The sequence below is a fragment of the Camelus ferus genome, chromosome 16, assembly GCF_009834535.1.
Source record: "Camelus ferus isolate YT-003-E chromosome 16, BCGSAC_Cfer_1.0, whole genome shotgun sequence".
NCBI classification, from domain to species: domain Eukaryota; kingdom Metazoa; phylum Chordata; class Mammalia; order Artiodactyla; family Camelidae; genus Camelus; species Camelus ferus.
Genome location: NC_045711.1, coordinates 20,700,506 through 20,727,098, shown reverse-complemented (window position 1 = coordinate 20,727,098; position 26,593 = coordinate 20,700,506). Strand labels below are relative to the sequence as shown.

Genomic DNA, 26,593 nt, shown 5'->3' with positions numbered 1-26,593 from the left:
CAAGTGTGTGCGCTGTGGTCCCCGAACAGGCAAAGGAGGGGCTAGTATGAGTATCTGTGGGTCCGCCTACATTAAAACACCAAACTTTAGAGGTCTAAACCAAAAACTGTTTAAAGGGGGGACCCCGGGAGGGGAGAGGAAATTGGATGAAGGGGAACACACTGTTTGCACATCTGCCTTTGCAAATGTGCAGGGTTTTTCTCTTTTCCAGCTGTTTTTTAAATGAAAAATTTCAAACATACAGCAAAGTTTAAAGACTTCTACAGTGAATGTTCACAAACCCACCACCAAGGCTCAGATGTTTAACATTCACTACGTTCTGGTTGCCCCCCAGTCAGCCTCGGTCTGTCGTGGTTCTGCTGCATCCACACACACCCGCAGGCACAGGCCCCTCCCCAGCTATCTCAGCGCGGCGTGAACCAGCATTCAACACGGCTCCGGTCTCCACTTTTGTAGTAAACTTATATAATGAAATAAATATTTTACATGACATACACCATATAACCACATAAATAGCTTACGTAACTGTACACCAAGTTAAAAAGCACGCATATGTAAAACCAATCCCTAAGTACTGAAAATAAAACAGTAAACATAACTCGCTGGTGGCACACTCAGAGAAGACCTTCCATGGGACCTTAAAACATAGTAGCCAACTGCTGGTCCCCAGTGGGACACACCCTAGGGACCTCCACCTCCCACCAAAACAACCCCTTCAAGTGTGTGTGTGTGTGTGTGTGTGTGTGTGTGTGTGTGTCTGTGTCTCTGTGTGTGTGTGTCTGTGTCTGTGTCTACGTGTGCAGAGAGATGGAGACTGGGGAAAGGACACAGCAAGGGAAGCAATGTGCACTCTGAGAAGCGCCCCCGCCCCCCGCAGAGCCTTTGAAACACAGAAACCCAGAGGCCCGTAAACTGTAACCCTGCTCACAGCTACCTGAGGAGGTTCGTAAATGGCAGCTACTTCGGCCCTGATGCCGAGAGGAATGTCTTTGTGCTCCGTGTACCGTCCGTACAAGTACCCAAAGTGCTGGTTCCCCGTCTTCCTCCAGAAGTCGAGGAAGCGATCGGCCACCGTGTGGTTCTCAAACATGATGTTGTCCACGTGCCTGTATTTCTGCAGAGTTAACAACAATGGGCTAAATTAAAACACTCCATCAAAAATATACAATTAGTTTAGCACAAATCATTCGTAAATACCTTTTACCTAGCTCCACGTGTGTGTGTGCACACAAATACACACACACACACTTAAGAGTGTGCTCTGCCCTTAAGGCCACTTCAGATTCCAGAGGGCAGGAGGGGTTGGAGTGGGATTCCTCAACAAATTAATTCAGATTATTCTTAGTGGAATTTCTCCTAAAATACAAGTTTTCACAATCTCTAGGGTAAAAGAAATGGAAGGAAGGAAGAAGGGAGGGAGGTTGAAAACGAGGAGAGGGATGGATGGAGGGAACGGGAGGAAGAAGAGGAAGAAGTTCTCAGATGGCCAAGGGCGCAGTGGCCCTCTCTGAGGAGCTAAGCGGCGGCAGGGCGGCAGGGAGAGGGGAGCCGGGCGTTAAGAGTGGAAGCGGCCAGAGCAGCCTCACGTAAGTCTCCCTCATGCTCTCCCTCCTTCCCAAGCCCAGCCCCTTTCTTAACTGGCCCCAGACAGATGCCCTGAGCTGCTCCCAGGACAGTTCTGTTACCAACTGCCAGAGCCCCGGTTTCTTAAAAGGCAAGGTCACAACCACCGAGCATCTTAAAAAATCACCAAGAAAATTCTGCTTCCACACAAGGCAACAAAACAGAAAACCGAAGGCTCCCCTCTACGCTTGGCAGAGCTGGAGATCTTATAAATAACACCTTCTGTGTGTGAGTTCCACAGAAGGGTCAGTTGGTCAGTCTGAAAACACCCGAGACCCCGCCACCTGCAACGCACGCGGCGCCTCTCAGTTGTGAACACAAACCCACTGCTCCCGCGCTGGCAGGCCCGGTGGCGTCTCACCTGTCTGTTCAGCGTGATGGCACTTGGCTGGCACTTGGTACAGATGCCACTGGGCCACGGGAGGTGCCCCTCACACCCTGATTTGATCTTGCAACTGATGTTTTCCAGGGCAACAAACTTACCCCTGAACGAGAAAAGGCCACTTAGTTAAACATTACAGTGGTGAAAGGTTAGCAGAAGGCAGGAAATAAAACGTCAGATGTCTTGCTCCTCCTGGACGGAGTTCTCGGGCGCTAAGCACGCGGCGGCAGCAGCACGGGACACGCTCAAGCCCGTCCTCCTGGGGCTCCAGCTGCTCTCCGCAGCCCCTGGGCTGCACAGGGCTACAGAACGATTTTCCTACAAAACAGCTTTAACCCTCACCATCACCAACACCCACAGGGATCTTCCAGGGTACTGCCGAGTATCTACCGACCCAACCTGAGCCCTGAGAGAAAACGGGGCTCTTTCCACGTTTCATCAGCTTCTCAGAAACACTGACGTTAGAAGTCTAGTCCTCAGGCTTCTGTATAAAGTTCTCATTCGTAGTAAAATCCTGATTAGGACACATAACAAAGATACCTTCACTCTCCCTTCAGCTAAGATAAAAACCACTGACGGAAGATGGCCAGCGAGGAAGCCCTGGGCCCCACTCTGAACCTGAGGTGAACGTGCACAAGTGACTTCACCCTCTGCCAGCTTCCTGTTCACAGAACGGTCCAACGATTCAGTCTTGTCTTCCCAAGCCAGCAGCGTGCTGGAAGGGGGGCACCTGGGAGGCCACGCCTACCAAGCCTGCACGTCACTGACAGCGACAAGTGAGCCTCGACCTAGACCAACAAAAAGCCAGAGACCCCAGCAAGCTCATTCTCTGGGTCAGAATGTTTCGGAGCTTACCCCACAGATGGGAAAGAATGGGTTTTCTGCTGAGGTTTTTTTCCCCATCTAACTTTTTAAAAGTTATTTTAGGATGTCAGCAGGTTGCCCAAGAAAAACTACAAGCAGGCCAACACGACATTCTTTACAAAATGCTGCTGACTCAGGTTCAGCCGCCGTCCCCTCTTGTTACATGGATGGGATCATAAAATCACAGGATGAAATGTCAGGTGAACAGCAACAGAAGGGCCTGCAATGGCGAGGACGTGACATGCTTCCAAAGAAGTCAAATGCTCTCAGCTCACCCTGTCTGGCCACTGTCACAGCCTGCACCCAAGCAGCCAGGAGACAGTCGCCCCCGCTGCCCCAGCTGCCCGCCCGGCTGAGACCACAGATGGCAATGCCAAGACCTGGCAAGGCCAGGCTGGGGGAGGCCACTGACTCAACCCCGTGTGGCTGCAACATGAAGCGGATGGAGAAGCAGGCTCCAGGGCAAAGGGCTGATGGCGGCTGTGAAGCGGAGCCAGGATGACCACAGGCTAGTTCAGGCTCTCCACAAAACAGAGGGGGAGCCCAGACTCTAGACATACGACTGGCCACCACCACACTTTATCTCATCCACCTTCATAGGCAGTAAGTTGCCAGGGCACTGCACGCCCGAGGGAAGGCTGGCGAGGTGTCCCAGGGCCTCCAGAGCGGCCCCGCCAGCCTGGCCCCTGCCCAGCCTGGGCACAGTCATCAGAGTCCCCACCCATTTCTAGACTTGGGGCAAAACTCACATGTTCAAACGCTTTGTGCCCAGACTCTGATCTTTACTTCTCTCACTCACATGCCCAGGGGCTTGAGCAGCATGTGCCAGAGACAGAGAACAAACATCCGTGCCCCGACCCTTGTCAGCACCGCCCCTGCGAGCCAGCTGCTTACTTGTCGGCCCCTCCGGTCAGCTTCCGGATATAGGCGTGGAAGGACATGTGCTTCACGGGAGGCTCCAGGTGGTTCAGGTAGTCCTCGTCAAATGGCTGTCAAAACACACAGTGGACGCGGTCAAGCACCTGCTGCTGGGCACGCGAGGCCGGAGGCACTGGGCAGCTCCGCACAGGGAGATGCAGCTGCCACTGCCTCACCGGCCAGCGCCGTGGCGCACAGTCGGGGAGCAGACACTGGGTCCCCACTTATCATTCTAGGTCAGAGCCAAGTTCTCTGGGTACCAGTCACCTTTTCAAAGTCAAAGAGAATCTCTATTAAATACAAAAGGATCTAAGTCAGGTCAATGTCAGGTACATTTTGCAAAAAAAGAAAAAAGCACCAGAGGAGCTGAGCAGAAAGCCAGGCTGGCCCTGCTCGCCCACCGCATCGGCGCTATCACCGTGACTCTCAGTCTCACCAGAATGAATCGGTACAGGAGACGTGAGAGTCAGAGCCAAGTAAATCACAATAGTGCCGAGCAGGAAAACGGCAGGCCTGGCTTCGTGTGGGGCTCAAAAGATCGTCTGGGGGCCCGGGGTAAACGCCGCCCTTCATCACAGCAGCGCCGAGGCCGCAGCTTCCATTATCCACAGGAAGCCTGCTCCCATAAAGAAAGGCCTGTCCTCTCAGGGCAGCCGGCAATGGTGGGGACAGGTGGCCCAGGGCAAGGAACAAAGCAGGTCCTTTAACCCCAGACCAAGTGCAGGGGCCCAGGGAGAGCAGGGACCCAGGGAGAGCAGGGACCCAGGGAGAGCAGGGACCCAGGGAATGCAGGGACCCAGGGAGAGCAGGGACCCAGGGAGAGCAGGGACCCAGGGAATGCAGGGACCCAGGGAGAGCAGGGACCCAGGGAATGCAGGGACCCAGGGAGAGCAGGGACCCAGGGAATGCAGGGACCCAGGGAGAGCAGGGACCCAGGGAGAGCAGGGACCCAGGGAATGCAGGGACCCAGGGAGAGCAGGGACCCAGGGAATGCAGGGACCCAGGGAATGCAGGGACCCAGGGAGAGCAGGGACCCAGGGAATGCAGGGACCCAGGGAGAGCAGGGACCCAGGGAATGCAGGGACCCAGGGAGAGCAGGGACCCAGGGAATGCAGGGACCCAGGGAGAGCAGGGACCCAGGGAGAGCAGGGACCCAGGGAATGCAGGGACCCAGGGAGAGCAGGGACCCAGGGAATGCAGGGACCCAGGGAGAGCAGGGACCCAGGGACCCAGGGAATGCAGGGACCCAGGGAGAGCAGGGACCCAGGGAATGCAGGGACCCAGGGAGAGCAGGGACCCAGGGAATGCAGGGACCCAGGGAGAGCAGGGACCCAGGGAGAGCAGGGACCCAGGGAATGCAGGGACCCAGCAAAAGCGCTTAGTCAGCTCCGGAAAGCCGTGCGTCACGCCAGACGGGGACTCATGAGCGAGGACTCACCTCTAGAGGAACACAGTGCACACACTTCCCCAGGGGCCCGTGCCGGCACCTGAGGGCACAGGAGAGAAACGTTGCGTCAGCACACCTGCCCTGCTGGTGCTGCCCACTCCGGGCTGACACTTGAAATGCACGTCGTACTAAGAGAGCTTCCCTATGCACGTGAAATTCCCTGTAGTGGTGCCCAGTGAACCGTTCTCATTCAGCAGTTTAGCATTTTGGTGTGTACCAGAAAACGCTGACCAGCACAGCAAACCTGTGATCTCATGGGTATTAACTGCTTAAATGACACTGACTAAATACAAAAGTGAGTGAGTATCAAGCCAATTTAAATAGGAATGTTATGTAAAGACTAAGCTGGTACATAAACACGGCAAAAACCCTGAGCCTAATACATAAGAAACTCAAGTGTGGAAAACACCCACTTCGTGCACATTTCAGTAAAAAGGGCATAAAAGATGGTTGGCTCTGTGAGTTTCCGACATTTTGGTCAGGGAGCCTCGGCGGCTCCGCACACACAGTGTGACAATGGGGAGGTGATGCTCAGGTGGCAAGGGCGGTGGCAGGCTCCATCAGGTCACTTCCCACATGCAGTCACAACTCGTAGATGCACCGCGTTCTACATTTCCAGGTAGACAGGGCCTGTGTCTCCTGACAGGCAGGCTCCGCCGGGGGACAGGTCGGAGCACGAGCACACACACGCGCACACACGTGCACCCTCTGGAGGACACCCAGTGAAGCCTCACGGTCACTGGGTCCTGGGAGGACTGCAGATGGAGGCCGTGAGCCAGCCCACGGCCCTGACCGGGAAGTGGCCCCACGCCAACTGCAGCCTGGCACCCCTCAGGGCTCTAACCTAAGACGTACGAGCTGCTAACGCAGCACCCGTCACCCTCACAGACGGATACAGCCACCAAAGACTCCATTGCCGAGACCAACCACCCTCCCTCAGACGATTTCATGTCACTGAGTGTGAGCTCAGCCTTTCCTACCTGGTCTCCTTAAAAAGAACAGCACAGAACCTAAAAGACACACATGTCCACAAGCCTAAGTATTTCACACAACCAGGAGCAAAGCGGCTACTCAGGGAAGGAGCAGCATCTTCGGCAGAAAGGACGTGCTGCGCAGAGACGCCGCCAAACGAGGCACCACGGCCGCAGACCCGGCACCAGCAGGTGGCGAATACCCGCCCTCCTCCTGTCCCGCCGCGTGCGGGAGGCCCACTCTGCACGTGCACCCAGGCATCTCGGGGCACTCGTGGTGAGGACTCGGTGTAAGGCCCTCCCTTCTTTCAAATCTCATAGTTTCCAACATTTGAAACCTTAAAGTCCACGTGGGGCGTACACTAAGATTCAAACAATGAGAGAAAGCTCACAAAGTAACTAGCACTGAAATGCAAGCTGAAAATAGATGGTCCAACCCAAAGCTCCTGCCGCCTCCTCTGGCCACCCGCGGCCACCCGTGGCCCCCACCCCGCCCGGGCACTCACAGCTGCGGGTCTCGGCTTCTGTATATCTTGCCGTCCTGCCGGCTCAGGTACTGGTCGATCTCGTCTTCCACCACATGGGGAGCGCCACAGGCCTTCAGCCCCACGGGGGCCGATGTCTCCATCTCAGCCGAGGGGCCAGCAAGGCTCGAGGGAAACAGGAACAGCAAGTCTCCGTGCCTGTTCCAATGACAGCCCAGCCGTGAGTCGGGGCCGCCCTCCCTCCCAGCCTGAGCTGCACAGGAGAGCAGCTGACACGTGAGAATCTCTGGCACCTGCAAACACCAGCCGCTCCACAGGCCTGAGTATCGAGGCTTGTGATTTTAAGAGACCAGGATTCTCTCTCCCGTCTCCCCGCACAGAGAACCGGCGGCAGGTTCTCTGGACTGTAATAGAACTTCTCCACAAGAACCCGGCAGAGTCCACGCTACGCGTCCACACACGTCTGGTTCCGCACAGAAGACGTGCGGTCCCAGGATGGACCGTGGGGCTGCCCGGCTCCCCGACTCACCTCCCTGGGACACATCCTTCCATTTCCTTCTCTCCATTCACACACAAATGTGCACACGACATGGAGGGACATCCACAACTCACAAACTGAGATGATCAGAGACACACCTTTTGCATTTTTTTTTCTCTTTCGGTGACAAATACCCTACAAACCCCTCTGGACATGGTCTACATCTAATAGACGTCTCGCAGCAAAGCTGCTCACCCTCTAGCTACAGGACTCTTGGCCCATCAGTTCTAACAGATATGCTCCAAGATGCACTGTGGACCATAAAGAAAGGATCCCCTGAGGATCCCAGAAACCCACAGCAGCTCAACAAGAACAGTGGGAGAACACAGCCCAGAGCTGCCCTCTGGCTGGCCACTCACAGGAACCTGAGCTTGGCTTACAGCCAGTCTCTGGATCCATGGGAGACGAGGCCTTGAGCCCACCTGCCCAAGGTGGGCTGCTGAGCCCGGAACTCCACACAAAGCCAGACGTCCAAAGGATGTCTCAATAGCTGGAAGAATCCACCGGCTGAAAACAGGAACCAGGGAGGAATCCTACCTGCCTCCATCCACTCTGCAGCGGGGAAACAGTCACCTCTGAGAGTCAATAACCAAAGGCCTGCTCTGCCACGCATCCAGGTGGAATCAGGGATGCTCCTTGGTTCAGGAGACCAGAGACAGAAATTAACCCAAGGAGGGCTGGGCCCACGACGCCCCCTTGTGCCGACAGAAGCAATTGCCTCTCTGTGGACAAGCCACCAAGCCCAGGTCCTTCAGGGCCCCCAAGACCAAGTTTATCAAATGCAAGTTCTCAAAAAAAGCTCACCAAGCGAACAAGAGAAACAGCCACCAAAGTAAGAGCCAGTAGACAACAATTGCCAGGTGTGGACACCAGGGGCTCCAGCTGTGGCGTTCAGGACAAAGAACATAAACGTATGCGTGGAACGTTGACTGGAAATGGATCAGAAGAATGCAAACAAAAGGCGTCCAGAAATGTCCGGGGACTCTGGGGAGCAGGCACGGGGCCACACACTCAGTGGCTCTTCCAAATCCCCCTGATGAACAGGCTGGACAACACAGGAACCCACGGAAAGCACCGGCAACACTGCGACAGGATCCTCAGGACTCAGGAGGGCAGCACCAGGTGAGTGACGGCCCGGGCAGAAGACCTGGGGCAGGGGAACCAGCAGTCCTCACAGGCAGTCTGGTGGGCCAGTGCGTGCAGACCAGGAGCCCGGAAGGAGCCCTGAGCACCAGCGCTAACAGCCAGGGTTGGGAGGAATCAGACAGACTCAGAGAAAAAAGTGAAAATGCAACCACTGAAACATAGATCGAATGGGGGGAGAGGAAATATTTAAAGAGATAAGGGCCATGAATTTTCTAGACCTGATCTGCAGATACATCTTACATTAGGTAGCATCTCAACCAACCAACCAGGGACCCACACCTAGACAGGTTAAACAGAAACCGCAGGACCCCAAAACAAACAGAGCTTAAAAGCAACTGGGGGAACCAAAAACAGAGCCTACACGTGAACGCAGAACTAGAGCAGACCGCTGAGCTGCGGCAGTGGGAGCGAGACAGTGCAGTGAGGCCCACCTCGAGCTCCAAAGGGGCCCCCCTTAAAGACGGGCCAAGTAACTCGTGGGCAGTGACAGAAGGCGGCTCTCAAGTTGACACCCATGCTGGTCAGTAAGCATCACGACTATCACTGGAAAGACAAGCTCAAGGATAATTCAGAAAGGCGTGCCCTCCGAGCGTGAGCACACCTCAGGTCTGTCTCCCAGCTGTCTCACTGCGCAGCCCCTTTCTGGTCCGGCCACTGGAACAGCTTTAGAAACACAGCTAGAACCCTCGCGGTGTCCATCACCTGGTGCCCGTCACCGCGGGGCAACCGCGGGAAGGAGGCGCCGCGACCCCCTTGCGCACAAGGGCGGGAGGCCCCATCAGGTGACATGGCTTCCCCGGCCACACAGCCAGCGAGCAGCGGGGTGGGAGCCCAAACCTGTGTAACTCAGCGAGCAGTGACTCTTAGGACGAAGGCGCTTCACGAGCTGGAGGAAGGGTGCCCCTTGGCCCCGGGGCGGCAGCGAGCAGGCTGCAGGACAGGCAAACTGACACTTTCACCCAGTCCTTTTCCCTCGGTAAACTAAACCTGAATCTGAAAACGAACACACAAACTGACAGAACAGCCCGTCACTCTGACTGCAAAAGGCACCGGCCCACCCTCAGCTGGGGCCACAGCAGCGGGCTCCCCACCGGCTCCCCAAGGACAGAAATGACTTAAAGGGTCCTGCTCACTGATCTGTGGGCATGTGGGCCCAGGCAGCTCAGACAGGGGTCAGCAGACCTTTTCTGTAAAGAGCCTTTGCAGACCATACAGTCCCTGTCACAATCACTCAGCTCTGCCTCGTGGCGTGCAAACACATAAATGAATGGACGTGGCTGTGGGCCAACAGAAGCAAAAGAACATACAGTGGGGTGGCAGGCCCGGCATCCCAGAAACTCCTTCTGACACTACCCATCAATTCTAAGGCACTCCAGGGGCTCCTGCAAGTGAGAAATACGGCATGGGCGAAGGGCCCCTGTACTGCACCCCCTGCCCCCCCATCTGCCCAGTGGGCCCCGAGGCAGAACTCTGCACAGAGCTCTGATCAAGGCCCTTCCCTGCAGAGAAGCAGCTGAGTGTGCAGCTGCACACGCCCCAGGACGGGAATTCCTACTCCTCGGCAACACCCTTCCCGAATTCTGCAAGTCAGTCAAATCAGCTTACCAGTACCCGCAGCCTCAGTGTAGCTGCCAAACACCTGGCAAGAAGCACAGTCTCTGACACTGGGTTGGCAAACAGGACCGTGAATGCAGTGGCACGAGAAGGAGCTCAGAGAGCGCTGGGCGGCCCCAGGCAGGTAACTGGGGCCTCAGGCCTCCCGACCCCACCGCCCCCTGGACACTTACTTGATCTTCAGCAGGTTGAGAGACTTGTTGGATGATGCTGTGATCTCCCCAGTCTTGTTTCTATTGATGTAAACTGAGAAGCCATTATTTTGGAAGCCAAACTCCTTTGCGACCTAAAACAAGCCCCAAAACAACAGAGATTTAATAAAATATTTAAGTATTGCTACTCAGACCACATACACCAGATACACCAGACGTTACTCAAACACTCACTAAATTTAGAAACTCTCATTAATCAAATTTCTCTTGTCATTTTGCTCTCTCATGAGGAAACGAGTCTGGGACCAGGAGAGGGGCCAGAGCTGGAGGGTCATCAGAGTTAAAAGAGACAGGGAATCTCGGCAGAGAAACATAAACGATCAAATAGAATCAAGGGGAAATTCTACAGCTGAAAATACAATAAATGAAGTGGAAAATTCATTGGGTGGACTTATCAGCAGAAGCGAGATGACAAAACAAACCCAATTAACCTAAAGACAGTTAACATAAACAACACAATCGGAAGACAGAGATTTGAAAGAAAAATCAACCCCAGGACAGTATCAAGTGACCCTCAAGAGAAGAGAACAGGGGTAGGACTGAAAAACCTTTTAAGAAAGAATGGCCGAAACCCTGAGATTTGATGCAAAGCATAAGCGTAACAAATCCAGGAAGTTCAGCAAAGCCAAAGGATAAATAAAAAGAAAGCTACGTCAGGCAAGTTGCCCTCACACCACTATCAGCCAGAGATCAGTGGAGACCAGAGACAACGGAAAGACTGAGGCGGGAAGAAATACCTGCCAACTCAGGACTCTCACTCCAGAGAAAATTCCCTTCAAATACAAGGACAAAGTGAAAAGGCTCTCAGGTCAACAAGACCTGAGTGTGTCCGCTGCCGGCAGGCGTCCCCCACAACGTCGCTCAGGCTGAAGACCGCCAGGCAGAAGCGCACACCCAGGGGACACGCGACAGCAACAGCTCCGAGTCGCGCGGCAGGGCAGCAGCCGCTGACAGAGGGGCCTGGCAGGGACGGCACAGGTTGGCAGCAGGCCACGTCCGGCTCAGCCCTAGTGTACACCTGGTTCTACCTGCTGCTTTTCACCTACGGCTGATCTGTCCTTTAACACGGGATTACTGATAAAGCCTAGTGTTTACTTACTGTAAGGAAAACAAGAGTTGATTTGATGATTAAGTTGATGCGCTAACCTTATTTTCTACTGATTAAAAAAAATGGATTAAAAGTAATTCCAAATCACCTTGTTACTCAAATTCTGAAAATGACAGTAAAAAATAGCCTTTAAGACAAAGTTAAGATTTTGTATCATGTATTACAAATATTTGATAGCATGGGATTTTTTTTTCTCCAAGCTAAAAGTGGCATTAATAAAATTAAGTACCAGGAAATTAAGACCATGGAATCTGTATTCTCAAGTGCAGTAACAGAGGCGAGACTAGAGACTAAAAAGAATCTCTTTGACTTTTTTCTGAAACAGATACAAATGGAAATTAACAAATTGTGGCTTTTTTTAACTTTTTTAATTGAGTTATAGTCATTTTACAATGTTGTGTCAAATTCCAACTACAAATTGTGGCATTTTATCTATTCTGCAAAAACAACGTTTTTCTGTAGACAAAGCACGGCAAGCTATTGCCAAGGACGAGAACTCCTGTTCCAGGAGTGTTAGCTGTGAGTTACTGCAACACTCCTGGGAAGAAAGAAACGCAGCCTCCAGAGCAGCATGCGGTCTTGCGTGGCCGCCGCGTGAACGAAGGGGACTCCCCGGTGACCACACGACCCAGTTCTGCCCTTTCTATCAGGACTGAGATGCAGCTACCTTTTCAAATATGATAACCAGCAACAGTACTTCACATAGACTGAATCTCACTTTTGCGAGACACAGAAATGTATGTATTAGGTTCTTTGCTGTGAAACTAACCGCTCCCGTAAACTCCGTGAGGTCTTTACCTAAAGGTACAGAAACCTAAGGTGACAAGCATTTTCTAAAAACCTCAGCAGAGTCTTACAAGAGCATGACTAAAATCCTAAGAACTGTATTTCACACCTGAGGTAATCCTGATGTGTAACTAGCATAACGAAACCAGAAACATGGTATGGAGTAAAATTAATACAAATGTTTATAGTTGAAGGTAACAAAAAAGAAGGTATGGCCTGGTTCCATTTATCTTAAGTTCCAAAGCAGGCAAAACTAAATGCAGGGTTTAGGAACGTGTACTGAAGTGGCGAAACATGGGACAGGTGGGCACAACCCAACAGGGCAGGAGAGGGTGGAGGCAGGGGAGAGAGTGGGAAGGCTGACCAGTGGCTTCTGGAGGCTGGCACTGTCTCCACCTGGACCTGTGTGTTTGCTTCATCATCAATCTGTTCACATTTTCAAGCATTTCCTAGAAGGTATTTTACTTCACTGTTAAAAAAAAAAAAGTTTAAGGGGGGAGGGTATAGCTCAGTGGTAGAGCGCATGCTTAGCATGCAGGAGGTCCTCGGTTCAATCCCCAGAACTTCCTCCAAAAATAAAACTAATTACCTCTCCCCTAAAATTAAAGTAATTAAATAATACAATAATTAATAAAATTTTTTTTTTTTAACGTGTAAGTACTGTAAGGAGAAGGCACCATGTCCCCTGCTGCTGAGAGGTCAATCAAGCTAGGACTGAGCACGGCCACCAGCCTGGGCAGGTAGGGTCCAGGGTGACTCAGAGAGGGCCATTTCATGGGAGGGACGACAGCAGAAGCAGAGCCTTGGGTCTTGGAGGAGAGGGAAGGTGCCCTCGAGCGACAGACAGCCTGTCTGGGAGGGGTCTGTGGTCCGATGATGCACAGAGAAGGAATTCTTGACTAGGAAGCATTAGATGGTCTCAAAGGAATCAGTAAATCAAAATTGTATGAGACAGTTTTGACACAAGCCATCTCATCACACTTGCAGAACCAACTTCCTTAGAGGGCATAAAGCCACACATTAAAGCAGGGTAAAGGCTGTCAAGTATGGGGGTAGCAACCGAGAGACAACAATGTCACAGAGGCCAGCACACACTTTGCAGACAGGTTTGTGAGGGGACGGGGAGGCCATTTCAAAGTCCAACGATAGGGCACAAATGCACAGCCACATTATTAGTCATTATAAATCAGCATAAGTCCACTTACATGAGGTCCCTGGAGGAGCCAAATTCATGAAGACAGAAAGCAGAAATGGTGGGGGCCACGGCACGGGGAGGGGGAGTCAGTGCAATGGGGAGAGAGTTTCTGTTTGGGAAGATGAAGAAAGTCTGGAGACGGGTGGGGGTGACGGCTGCACAACACCGTGAGTATGTTTAACACGACTGAACGGTATGCAGAAACATGGTTTATGTGGCAAATTTTATGCTTTTTTAAAATCACAATTAAAAAAAGATATGGAATGACATTGCAAAAATAAAAAGGAAATAACTTACTGGAAAAAAAAAGGATGTAAACCTACACTTGTTGACATAGAACCATGTCCATAACCGATCATCAAGTGAAAAAAAGCGGGTTACGAACGATCACAGGTAAGATCTCACATCTCTGAAATGGGTTCCTCTTACAGCAACAGCATCTTAGCAGGGCTGACACACCGGTCACTGCCTGGACTCACGCAGACCTGTCACCCAAGAAGCTGAACAACTGTCACCCCTCAATATTTCTACCAAACAAGCCATTTAATGATCAGTCACGGAAGGAATGGCGATCTCGGCTGCTGAGCTCCACGGGTGAGATGCAGGGAACCCAGCAGCAGCACCTGCAGAACAGGTGTCGGCGGCTGGCACGCTGACTCTCCTGAGAGGGCAGATGAGGACCCCTTCAAGACAGGACATTGACAGCTGAGGCAAAAAATGGTTCAGGAAGGCTGGACTCTGAACGAAGTGTCACAAAGGGATCCTACCCACTTAATTCAATTTGGATTCTCCTCCTTATGTTTGTATCATACACGATTCCAAATCAGCCTTAAAAAGCACTTCATGTAAGAATAAAATAAAATGCTAAATGACCGGGGAAAGCATGAAAAATGAAGAACACTAATTTTTATCATTACAAAGATAACACCTGCTTGCAATAAATTCAAATAATCAAGAATGCATAGAGGTTGGCAGACTCTTTCTGTGAAGGGCCAGGCAGTAAATATTTTCAGCTTTGCAGGCCACGGGGTCTGTCAAGCTACTCAGCCCTGCCCTGGCGCTCAAAAGCAGCCAGACAGCACCTACAGCAGCACTCGTGGCCGCATCCCAACAGAAACAGCAGGCCAGGCCCCCGCCGCGGCGCGCTGACCTGTGCTACGAGGCATAGAGCGAAAGCCGCTCTCCTCGCTTTGGCCTTCCTTCCAGGTGTTCCCCCTTTTGAACCTCGCTTGTGCTCTTTCAAATCATATTCTGTGCTCCCACAATAGATGTGCTGCACACGGCTCTAATATTTTCTAGAACGAACTGGAATCGCATTTTTAACTCCCCTTTGATGGACAATTCAAGTTCTCCACTCTCTGATTATTCATGCTTATAAATATTACTCCTGTGGAATCCTCTTCTACTTACCCTTGGGCTCTTGGTCCTACAAGGGCAGCAGTGGTCAGCTGTGACACATCTGACCCCACCAATCATGAGAGAAAAGCAATGCAAGAGGCTGAACTTGGGAGGGGGTGGAACCAGGAGGTGAGGACAAGAGACAAGCACAGAGCAGGAAGGCGACGACAGTGGGGCGGGAAGGTGGACAGCCCACAGGTACCTTCTTCAGAAACGCTGCAGCTGTCTCCCTCTTCGTTGCTGTGATCCTCTTCACCCCGTCTGGGGACTGGACACGAATTATCTGTCGTAAATGAAACGAGATGGTTACTGTGCAGACTAGTGAGGTCCTCCCGACCTATCTCTGAAACTAGCACCTGCAGTCCTTCAGCGTTTGGGTCAGAGACTTAACGCCAAAATTTACCCTTCCCCCTCGCAACACCCAACCCAAGGTTTCTAGAAGATGAAGCAGAGGTACAGTCACCAGCATATGGGAGGACATCCTAAGAGTACAGCCCGATTCTCAACTCCCATTGTCTCACTCAGGAAAATACAACTTCAATTTTTAACCCTTATTTATTCATTTATTAAGAGTACATCTGAAAAAGAATGTGAAAATGAATACATGTATGTTCCTATGTGCCTGAAGTATTGTGCTATGTACCAGAAACCGACACAACGTTGTAAGCTGATTATACTTCAGTATAAATAAATGAATATGTATTTTTTAAAAAGTGAGTATATCTGAAACACTAGCATCTTTCTCTTCAGATGTACCAAAAGGAAAAAAAATCAGGAAAAACCCACCATGAGTCATGAATGACCAAGTTCATTAGAAAAGATCTCACTTTGTTCTAGGATCCACACATAGGTTAGACTAATTTAAAAGAATCACAGGACATCTTCTAGTTTATTTACTGTCAACAGAAAGATTAAAAGAAAAGAAATAAAAGTGTTCAATACCATGGTCAAACTTGGCAGGATTTAAAAAAAATACTTTCACAGCAAGCCTGAAACAGGTGCCAGGCCTAAAGACACTGGACAAAGAGCGCCACTTTCTAGACCTGACTTTTAGGCTGGTCACAGCCCTGCTGAAGGTGAGCTGGTCTGCCTGGCCAGCTGCACAAGGTCCTGCTTCAGCCAGGGAGCATGGGGCAGCAAGCCCTGTCACCAACTAGACACAAGATGCTCCGCCTGCCACAGGGATGGAATGATGGACAGAAAGTGCCACAAAGTTCTCAGGCTGTAATTTCTCCTCTCAGCAGTTAGTGCGCTGTACGTTGTATTTAAAACAAAACTACACAGATGGAAACTGCACAAGCAGTTGTCTTTGAAAAGGCTTTTACTGACACACATGACAAAATGCCACAATGGCTTTTGATCTGTCCACTTTTATCACACAAATTCAGAACAGTCTAGATTTTCCTGGCTTGACTCTGTCTCATTTACTAATAACTTTCACTTGACTGGAAAGGCTTTACCCTCATAATTTTCTCAATTTTTAAGATTTTTTAAAATAATCCTCATGATATCCCAATTGTTAAAAGGATAATTTTTTTTTTTTTTTTTTTGCTTCTCAATATCATCTGTTAAGCTTTCTCACTCATCTGTATGCACTGCAGACACAAAGTCTTTTGACTTTTGGTTTCTGCTACACTTTACTCTGGATTCAACACCTAGAAATCAGCCTCCTGGGCATTAAGAAATTTCCATTTATTTGTTTCTGAAATCTGTCTCCAACACTGAGGCAGGTTAAGAAGTAAAGAGATCTCCTTCTCTTTGAGGGGTTCTGTGATCATTCCTTTGTTCACTCAGAACCATGAGCATGATACTCCGCTCCTTGAGGAGCTAACGGTCTGGAGAGTTCTAAAGCTTAAGAGGTAATTCTCCTCGTTTATTTACAACAGGGCATGGCAGTCCAGGTTTCCAAGACAAGATCAGTATTTAACTCCAAGAGACAAACAGAACTCATACTGAAGGAAGTTCTGGCTTGGCCTCTGACATGAGCTATAAAATAAAATACCCAAGAAGAGACTGGCCTGGCAACAAGGACACACAACTTCTTGGTAACTTAGGTTTCCCTATTTATAAGAAAATAAGCCCAGAATACTTCCTGGGGGAATCGAACAACTGGTGAGATAAAAATCAATTAGCCCACACTCTCTCCCTCCCCCACCAAAAAAGTGAAAATTAAAAAACCAGTTAGCCCACAGAAATCTTTAGAAGACCTCTTTCTTAATAAATAATAAATTTCAGAAGAAGGATGTTTTAATTCCTCACAATCTGAGAAATTCGCCAAAGCAGTCATGCTATCAATGAGAGCACAGCCTGATACACACACTGGGAAAAACACAGCCTTCTCCAAAACAACTCTGCTGTCCACGGTTACTTCAACTCAGTTAAACACATCAGTGAAGAGAAAGTCTGAAAGCAGATCTGAGTGCTAACTCTAGGATGAGTCACCAATTGATTTGTAACTCTTATTTTGATTTTTTAAATTTTATTTATTTATTTTCAATCAGTCTTTTTCTTGGTGGGGAGAGTAATTAGGTTTTTATTTAATTTGCTTATTTTAACAGAGGTACTGGGGATTGAACCCAGGACCTCGTGCATGCTAAGCACGCGCTCCACCCCTGAGCTATACCTCCCCCTAGCAAATCTTATTTTAAAAGATGATGGCACATTTTTCCAGGGCATTTACTCCTTTTGCTCATCTGCAGGATGGGAACCAAGGAGGGGGCTGCAGGGCCCTTGAATGGAGAGCTGAGTAAGGAGAAGTCGTTAGAAGAAAACTTGAAAGGCCACAGCTGGAGGTCTTGCAGCCCCAGGACATCCAGAGAGCAGTATGAACGCCATTCTGGACACCGGGCAAAACCGCAGAGGCCACTGCACAGCCAGGTTCGGAACATCACTTGCCACTGGGTACTGCTTTCCCTTCCCCCAGGAAATCCCAATTATTCCGTAATGTTGACCAAAATTCCTCTGTGCAACTGGTCTGTTGGGTTTTCTTCCTGCCACATAGACTTTTTTCCCCCCTCACGTTGACTTTTGAGAGGAAGCTTTCCATAAGTTAACGCCTGGCCGGTTTTTTCTGATTTTCATTGGCTTTTTTTTTTTTTTTTAACTTCAAGGTGGGTAAAAGGGAGTGTGTCAATCCCTAACGTCAGGTACCAAGTGAAGTCAACCTTCACAACATTCCTTTACAGACACATAACTGTCAAACGCTCCTTGCCGTCCCCAGGCCGCCGCTTCCCTTCTTCGCTGCTCCCTCTGCGGGGAGGGGGTCCCGCAAGGTCCCTGTTTGCAGAAAGTGCTCTCCTTCTGGTGACTCATGACAAGGCACTTACTGAGGCGACGGGAGGAGGCAGGAAAGGCCGACAGGAGATGAGGAGGGGAGACCGGAGCCCTTCAAGAACGCCCGGCGAGCCCCCCGCGACAGCCTACTCCCCCGCGAGCCGCCCGGCCTCCCCCGCCGGCCAGGGGCCGAAAGGAGCCGGGGGAGGGGAGGTCGGGAGCCCAGACGGCCGGGCCAGCTCCGACGGAGGCGGGCGGGCCGCGGCGCCTCCCTCCCCGCAGGCCGCGCCGGCAAATCTGCTGCCTCATCCCGGCGCCCTCCCGCCCGGCCGCCCCACTCACGATACTCTCGGCCATGGCGGCCGCTCCCGTCTCCGGACTCAAGCCCCGGGCCGCCGCCGCCGCCTGCCGCCCTGCGGGCCTCGCAGCCCCGGCCTCGGCCTCGGCCTCAGCCCCGGCCTCCCGCCGCCGCCGCCACCGCCGCTCCAGCTTCGCCGCCCTGCCGCCACCGCCGCGACGTGCGGTGCCTCCCCCGACGCGCTCCCCCCGGGCCGCGAGGCCGCGCAACCGGGTTCCGGCCGCGCAACTAGGTTCCGGTCTGACAACGGCCCGCGCATGCGCAGGCGACCTCGCGGCAGTGCGCGCGGACTGGCGCCCCCTCTGGCCACGCGGTGGCGAGACGCGAGAGCCCGAGCGGAGGGAGGCCGAGCGGAGCAGCCGGGGAGCGCGCGTCCCAGGCACCTCGCTGGTCGCACAGAAGTAGAGAAATAGTTTCAGGAAGGTAACATCAGAGCTTCGTGGTACATTTTTTTAAATAAGGCATTTCCCCTGAATCTAACACAAAAGGAACAAATGAATTTAGGCTGCATTTTAGATAAACGCTTCTTTGCTGCAGAGATGTAATATCCTGGAATATGCCCCCAGGGCCAGCTCCATGGGCGCCCGCCGAGTGCAACGCTCCGCCATCTCTGGCTTGACATCTTTAATGCTTTTCAACAAGGAGCTCCCCATTTTCACCTTGCACATTTTGGACCTGACCTTGCCCGGGACTGTGGGGGAAACGTTACGAAAACCTCCATGAGGCTAACCTATGTTTTTTTAAGCCCTTGGTTCAATTTCGGATTGTGTTTATCTCCTGTGCTGAAAACAGGTGGGAAGTCGTTACTCTCACTTCCTCCCTTTCCCGCTATCTTAATTTCACTGATTTTGTTATTACTGTTCCAACGTCAGTTTCTAAACCATTCTGTTCTCTAACCCCTGTTTCAGCAATTATTTGAACTTGGCTTATTCATTATTACATCAGTACATATTTATTAAGGGTCTACTTTGTGTGTGGTATGGGGACAGAGCAAGAATGAGAGACCCCCTACCCTGGGGGAAGCTGCCAGCAGGAGGCAGATTACAGAGATAAACATGTAAATATGTAACATGGGAGGGGGTGACAAGTGCCAAAGCAGGGGAGAGGAACAGAGAGTGGTAGACGCAGTTTTGAGTAGGATGGTCAAGAAAGATCTCTGAGGAGGTGAGGTCTGAGCAGGTCCCAGATGAGGTGAGCTATGCAGATACCTGAGACAGGGGTGGAATAGGATGAGGGGAAAGCAAGTGCAAAGGTCCAGGGGACTGAGAGGTGCTGAGGGGGCCAGTCTGCAAAGAGAGTGCAAAGAGAGAAGGTGGGGAGGGCTGGGTCATGAAGAACCCTGCCACAAAGGGAAAGGCCTTTGGATTCTAGTCTAAGTGTGTTAGGAGGCCTTTGGAAAGGTGAGGTGGAGGAGGCAGGCTCTCTGTTACATTTTAGGCTTCTTCTGGAGGCTGAACAGAGAACTGACAGTGGGGAAAGGGCCAGGGGAGAAGCAGGAAGACCCCTGGGGAGGCTGATGCAATAGTCCAGAGGGCAGCCAAGGCCGAGAGGTGGCTGGATCCTGGACAAACGGAGGAAGAGCTGTGAGGTTTGCTCCCAGGACTGGTGTACGGCTTTCATTCTGCTGACACATCCTGCTCTCACCTTGTCACATTCTTCCCGTACAGAACGGACTCTTTCTGCTTCTCCTATCAGCACGTGTATCCCTTCATGGAAGCGCAGGGCTGCATCTTCTGGCCACGTCTGTCTCCCAGTGGAGTTATGTGTGAGCGTTGCTTGACAACAGGCGTGCGGTCCTGCCGAACCCCACTTTCCTCTTCATCTCCGTCACGTGACTGTGAAGGTATGATGTTGATTCTGTGAAGCTATATGAGTAGTTGCGTTTGTCTTCTGGGGCTGCTGTAGCAACACACCACAGGCCAGGTGGCTTAAATCCATTTTCTCACAGTTCTGGAGCCTGGAAGTGCGACCAAGTTCAGGTGACAGAGTTTAGCTTCTTCTGAGGCTTGCAGTCGGACAGCTGCCTTCTTCCTGTGTCTGTTCTCTCTGCAGGTGCATCCCTAGTGTCTCTCTGCATCCCGGTTTCCTCTTTTTACAAGGACACTGCAGAGGGCCCACCCTAAAGGCCTGGTTTTATTTTATTTTTTTAACATTTTTTTATTGAGTTATAGTCATTTTACAATGTTGTGTCAAACTCCAGTGTAGAGCACGATTTTTCAGGTATACGTGAACATACATATATTCATTGTCACATTTTTTTCGCTGGATCTTGTATATATTTCCCTGTGCTACACGGTACAATCTTGTTTATCTGTTCTACATTTTGAAATCCCAGTCTGTCCCTTCCCACCCCCCGCCCCCCTGGCAACCACAAGTTTGTATTCTATGTCTGTGAGTCTGTTTATGTTTTGTATTTATGTTTTGTTTTTTTTTAGATTCTACATATGTGCGATCTCACATATTTTTCTTTCTCTTTCTGGCTTACTTCACTTAGAATGACATTCTCCAGGAGCATCCATGTTGCTGCAAATGGCATTGTGTTGTCAGTTTTTATGGCTGAGTGGTATTCCATTGTATAAATATACCACCTCTTCTTTATCCAGTCATCTGTTGATGGACATTTAGGCTGTCTCCACGTCTTGGCTATTGTAAATAGTGCTGCTATGAACATTGGGGTGCAGGTGTCATTTTGAAATGGGGTTCCTTCTGGATATATGCCCAGGAGCGGGATTCCTGGTTCATATGGTAAGTCTATTCCTAGTCTTTTGAGGAATCTCCATACTGTTTTCCACAGTGGCTGCACCAAACTGCATTCCCACAGGCAGTGTAGAAGGGTTCCCTTTTCTCCACAGCCTCTCCAGCATTTGTCATTTGTGGACTTTTGAATGATGGCCATCCTGGCTGGTGTGACATGATACCTCATTATAGTTTTGATTTGCATTTCTCTGATAGTCAGTGATTTTGAGCATTTTTTTGTGTATAAAGGCCTGATTTTAAGTTAATTATTCTTTAAAGGTCCTACCTCCGAGGTGCTGGGGCTGGGACTTCAAATATAAATTTGCAGGGGACACAGTTCAGCCCCTAACAGTGCTGGTAAAGGCTACCCAGTATCAGAATAGGGCTGCGATGGAGCCAGAGAGGTGACCACTGTCTCCCTGAGAGCCACCTTGGGAGCCCAATGCAGTAACTGACAGGGCTGGGTGTGTCCTCTCAGACAAAGAGGTGAGCCACCATGTGGCTGCACAAGGCCTGGCCCTGACCTTCTGCCCACAGCCCAGCAGTCTGTGTGGTCCTTTATTTATTTATTCATCTATTTATTTACAGATGGGAGGGTAATGAGATTTATTTATTTGTTTGTTTGTTTGATGGAGGTACTGGGGATTGAACCCAGGACCTAGTACCTGCTAAGCTTGTGCTCTACCACTGAGGTATACCTTCCCCCATTGTAATTTTTTTTTTTAATTGAAGCACAGTCGGTTACAGTGTGTCAGTTTCTGGTGCACAGCATAATGTCCCAGTCATGCATACATATACACATACTTGTTTTCATATTCTTTTTCACTGAAAGTTATTACAAGATGTTGAATATGGTTCCTTGTGCTGTACAGAAGAGATTTGTTTTTCATCTATTTTTATATATAGTGGTTAGTAGCCAGTGGTTTGTGAAAAAGAAAGGCACTTCAAATATACATATATGCATAGGATTTCCTTCTTGCCGTGGACAAGTCGGGATAAACACATTTAGCTGTGGGCAGGTCTCCCAGGATGGTTATGGGAACCAGAGCCAGTTCGCAGGGGTCTGATCCTCTGGACCTGCCAGGCTGAGGCCCACACTGGCCACAAGGCCAGCCCCCCACCAGCCTCACCCACGTCGAGCCTGCACAGAGCCGGGCCGAATCCGGGCTCCCGAAGGAGGATCCTGCATCTCGCCAGCAGAGGCTTGTCCTCTTAAGCCCTAAAATACAACTCCTCACATGATCGGGTCATGACTGTGGCGTCCCGGTGGGGCTCACAGCTCCCAGAGCACGGGCAGCACCAGCCCCTGTGTCCCAGCCACAGAGGCCAGCGGGGCACCCACACACCTGTCCTGGCACCCGTGCACCTGTCCTGGCAGAGGATGGACGAGGGGGAGAGGAGGCCCCTGCTGTCCCAGGTAAGCAGTGCCAGGGCCCTGGAGGGCTCTCTAGGCAGCTCAGAAGGCTGTGGGAGGAGGCCTGGGGCAGGGTGGAGGGGCTGGAGGCAGATCTGATGTTGAGACTGTCCCTCAAGGGGGCAAGTGGAAAGGGCTTAAAGCTTCTCCAAACCTCACGATCAGTGAGCCACTCTTCTGTCGGGAGCCTAGAGGGAGGGTGGGCCCCCCAACATTCAGCCCCCTTACTCTTCTCCTTGGTAAGGCCAGGGACCCCGAGCCTGGGCTAAGTCCCTTGGAAGGCCCTGCACCCCAGACCCAGGTCTGGCTGCTCCTCCCCTATCCCAGGACCCCCTCACTGCCTGGCCCAGCACAGATCTACACTCACTTAGTAGGGCTGACCTGCTCCTGGGACATTGGGCTGGATCACAGGAGGAGGCAGAAAGGGCAGGCCCCTGGGCTGGCCCCTCTTCCTGGTGGGCCCCCCCTCCTGGCCCGCATGCAGAAGCCCCTCTCGTGACGATGTGTGCAGACCGACCCACACAGATGCAGTTCCAAACTCCCAAACTCAGGGGCAGCAGGCCCCACCTGCCTTATGACTGTCCTGCAGGATAGTCGGGGGCCCTGACCCGCACCCTCCATCACACAGCAGGAGGGAGAGGTGTGCCTTTGTGGTAGTCCTTTTTCCTACCACAGACTTGCAGGCAGCTGTTGACCCCTGTTGTAAGGGAGCTAGGGCCCTCACCATCCCCTCTGCTGCCTGGCCTATAGGCTGCCATGACCCTGGCTGTCCAGAGTCTCTGAGCGCCCCCTCCGCCTCCACCGTCCATTCCAGCTTCCTCCCCAACAGACTCTGACATCCCTCCATGAGGTCTCCTCCCTGATGACTGTCACATGGTCTGAGTGAATAGGGTTCACTGGTGAGACCTCTCTGCTCCTCCTTTTTCTGCAGGATGCCAGGGATCAGGAGCCAGCCCTCACCAGGAGCAGCCCGCTCACTCCAGTTCCCCCGGGGCCAGCGCCATGGGAGGACCAGGCCCGGGGGGAAGGCCTGGGGGGAGTCCTGGCCCACTCCCTCCCCTGCCTCAAGGGCCTGATCTTTCTGTCCAATTTCCTCTTCTCTCTGCTCAGCCTGCTGGCCCTGGCTGTCGGGCTCTGGGGCCTGGCCGTTAAGGGATCTCTGGGGACTAGTTGGGGGGGCCCCCTGCCTGCAGACCTGATGCTGGGGCTGGTGCTGGGCGGGCTGGCGGTCAGCGTGGTGAGCTTGGCGGGCTGCCTGGGTGCCCTCTGCGAGAACGCCTTTCTGCTGCACTGCTTCTCTGGGGGCGTCCTCGCCTTTCTGGTGCTGGAGGCCATGGCCGGGGCCCTGCTGGTGGCCCTCTGGGGCCGGCTGCAGGATGGCCTGGAGCACGTCCTGCGTGCGGCCATCACCCACTACCAGGACGACCCCGACCTGTGCTTCCTCATCGACCAAGTCCAGCTGGGGCTGCAGTGCTGCGGGGCGGCCTCCTACCAGGACTGGCAGCACAACCTGTGAGTCCTGGGGCCCAGGGTGAGGCGGCCAGCCCCGCGGTGGCCGGCAGGCTCTCTGGGGCTGGAGGGGAGGCAGGCCACACACACCTCCGCACGCGCACACTCACTGGTACACACACTCACCTGTGTGCACACACTCAGGGGCACACACTTGCACATGTACACACCTGGTGGTCAGGCAGCGGTCTTAACAGAGCAGCTCAGCCAGCAGACGTAGAAAGTCGCTCTGGGTGGGGTTGGTTCGGTAAGGACATTGTACAAGACGCCTCAGTGTCAAGTGAAAATGACGTATAGATTAATTCAGACACCGTCCTGAACTATGACGTCACCGTTCTCCCGCCACTGTGTACGTGTGTGCATGTGTGTACCCGTGCATGTGTGTGTACGTATACGTGTGTGCAGTGTGTGTGTGTGTACGTGTTGTACGTTTCTGTACGTGTGTGTTTAGAGTCACAGGGAGACTCTTGAAAACCAGCCATTTGTCCCCAGTGGTCCAAGAGACGTGCTGGCCCTTCCTTCCATGCCCCAAGCACTGTAGGAGCTTGTTCTCATTTGGTGGCCGCGGGGGACTTGGGCCGGTGGCAGCCCCTCTGGGGCCGTGATGCCGCCCAGCCTGCTGGCCTCTGAGCCCCTGCTGTAGGGAGGCCCACCCTTCCAGGAGATGAGGCTGCGCGAGGGCAAGGCGAGGGGAAAGCCTGCAGGTCGCAGGGCCCTGGGTGCCAAAGGCCAGGCGCGCCTGGGGGCTCCCTGAGGTGGGTGACAAGAGCAGCACCCCCTCGAGGTCCTGGGAGCCCTTCCCAAGCCTCCCGCCTCCCGTCGCTGCCCAGCGCTGCCCCTCATGCCCCGGCGCGACCCGCTGACCCTACCAAAGCCTCTGCCACTTTCTCCCACTCCAGCCCTGCTGCTCAGGCCAACTCAGCAGCGTCCGTGGGGCCAGGCCTTCCTGCTTCCAGCCCCCATCAAATGCCTGCCGCCTTCCAGCGTCCCACGCAGTACACCCCTTCTAGCCCAGAGGCGTGCGTATGTGTGTGTATGTGTGTGCACAGGTGTGTGCACGTGTGCGTGGGTGCCTGCGTGCCGGTGTGGAGTCATGCGGTGTGCGTCACATGTGCGTGCACGCGTGCATGTGAGCGTGTGCACAGACAGCATGTGTGCCCTGGGAGGTCTGAAGGCGGGTGGGAGACGTTCGGCACGGCACTGGGGTCCCAGGCCCGCAGCCCTGCCCTCTGGACTGACGCCCCCTGGGCCCTGGTAGGCACTTTAACTGCAGCTCCCCTGGAGTCCAGGCCTGCAGCCTTCCTGCCTCCTGCTGCATCGACCCCTGGAAAGATGGAGCCTCTGTCAACGACCAGTGTGGCTTCAGGGCGCTGGGCCTGGACGAGGACGCGGCCCAGAGAGTGGTGCACCTGCAGGGCTGTGGCCCCCCACTCCGCCAGTGGCTGCGCAGCCACGTCTGGACCGCGGGCAAATATGCCATCGTGGTCGTGGTGGTCCAGGGGGCAGAGCTCCTGCTGGCCATCCAGCTGGTGCGGGCCCTGGCTGTCCACAAGGGGGCAGCTGGGAGGGCGGGCCTGCCCTCTAGACCCCCAGGCCTGGTACCCCACCCTCTGCCAAATGGGCCCCCAGTTGACTGGTGGATGGGACGAAAGACCAGGACACTGGAACGGAGTCTGGGGCTGCAGGCCTCCTTGCCCCTCTCGGGGAAGGTGTCAGAGTAACCTGCCTGGGCACTTGGGGATGCCCACCTTGGACCCCCAGGCCTCCTCCACCTGCCGGCCCCAGCTCCCCAGGGTCCCCTTTCCCCTGCACTGCCTGCTCACTTGCAAGCGCTGCTGGGGTCTGTTGTCCGAGTGTAAGCCCCCACCTGACGACTTCCTGGTCAGTGTTTGCCTTCCACACAGGGTGCCCGGCAAAGCCACCTGGCCAGCAAGGAGAGCTGGGGGCGAGGGGGACTGGGTGAGATGCTGCCACCTGACCCCCACCGCAATCCTCGCTTCCCACCCTCACCCCTGATCACTTCTAGCCACCTCGGAGTCCCACTCACAAGCCCAGCCTCTGAGGCCCCACGTCCTCACCACAGCCTGGCACCTGCCTTCGCCCGGGGCAGCTCCCCTCTCCTGTCCACGGTGGTGGTCCGGGGCGAGGCCCAGGCTTCTCCTTCTAGTGTTTGTGTGTGTGTGTTGGGGGGAGTGAGGTTTACTGAGACGTGTTACTCATACAATAAATTGCACCAACCCGGAGCAGCAGCACGAGGCGTTCTCACCTATCTGCACGCCTGCGGACCCGCCACCAGGTCTAGATCCGGCCCCAGCAGGTCCTTTGACCCCTCCCTCGGCCACTGCTGCTCGGCCTTCATTGCCTTTGGCTACTACGGCTTTTTCTGGCCTTCACATAAACAAGATCCCAGAGGCCCCGTCCCAAGAATCACTCTGGTCACTGCTGTGTGAACAGACCCCTACGTCCAGGTGGACGTGCTCTTGGGAAGCTCCCAGAAGATGACTGCTGCTGGGGACAGTTTCACACAGGTGTGTGTGCAGTGCTGCCCGCCTTGCCTGGGTCCAGCCGTCACCGGCCCAGGCTCAGCGCCCCATGGTTTCCTCCCCTCTCAGCCGG

At 53.0% G+C, this 26,593-nt stretch overlaps 2 protein-coding genes across 4 annotated transcripts in view; one reads left to right on the top strand and one right to left on the bottom strand.

Moving 5' to 3' along the window:
• Positions 1-18,516, bottom strand: part of NPLOC4 (NPL4 homolog, ubiquitin recognition factor) — a 43,343-nt gene extending 24,827 nt beyond the window's left edge. Inside the window, exons 1-8 of one of the 2 annotated variants that reach the window (XM_032456570.1) lie at positions 18,303-18,516; positions 14,890-14,970; positions 10,162-10,274; positions 6,712-6,888; positions 5,226-5,274; positions 3,764-3,858; positions 1,985-2,108; positions 935-1,114 (exon numbers count right to left, since the gene is read on the bottom strand). In XM_032456570.1, the coding sequence (XP_032312461.1) occupies positions 935-1,114; positions 1,985-2,108; positions 3,764-3,858; positions 5,226-5,274; positions 6,712-6,888; positions 10,162-10,274; positions 14,890-14,970; positions 18,303-18,317 (834 nt within the window). In that variant the 5' untranslated portion in view covers positions 18,318-18,516. The remainder of the gene's footprint in view (positions 1-934; positions 1,115-1,984; positions 2,109-3,763; positions 3,859-5,225; positions 5,275-6,711; positions 6,889-10,161; positions 10,275-14,889; positions 14,971-18,302) is intronic. The other variant, XM_032456572.1, reaches the window with a different exon arrangement.
• Positions 18,517-21,892: 3,376 nt separating this feature from the next.
• On the top strand, positions 21,893-26,209 carry TSPAN10 (tetraspanin 10). Of its 2 annotated transcripts, none has more exons than XM_032456569.1 (3): positions 21,893-22,471; positions 23,400-23,980; positions 24,877-26,209. In XM_032456569.1, exons 1-3 carry the CDS (start codon positions 22,304-22,306, stop codon positions 25,991-25,993), a joined length of 1,866 nt encoding a protein of 621 aa, XP_032312460.1. In that variant the 5' UTR covers positions 21,893-22,303; the 3' UTR covers positions 25,994-26,209. The 2 variants fall into 2 exon arrangements, with proteins under 2 accessions (XP_032312460.1, XP_006173223.2); XM_006173161.2 differs by having other exon boundaries at positions 25,236-25,841.
• Positions 26,210-26,593: the final 384 nt, after the last annotated feature.

Excerpts from the sequence above, each read along its gene's own strand:
- TSPAN10 (XM_032456569.1), top strand. The coding sequence starts at position 22,304 with ATGACTGTGGCGTCCCGGTGGGGCTCACAGCTCCCAGAGCACGGGCAG. Across the intron at positions 22,472-23,399 it reads GGAGGCCCCTGCTGTCCCAG|GATGCCAGGGATCAGGAGCC; the intron begins GTAAGCAGTGCC and ends CTTTTTCTGCAG. Across the intron at positions 23,981-24,876 it reads CAGGACTGGCAGCACAACCT|CCCTGCTGCTCAGGCCAACT; the intron begins GTGAGTCCTGGG and ends CTCCCACTCCAG.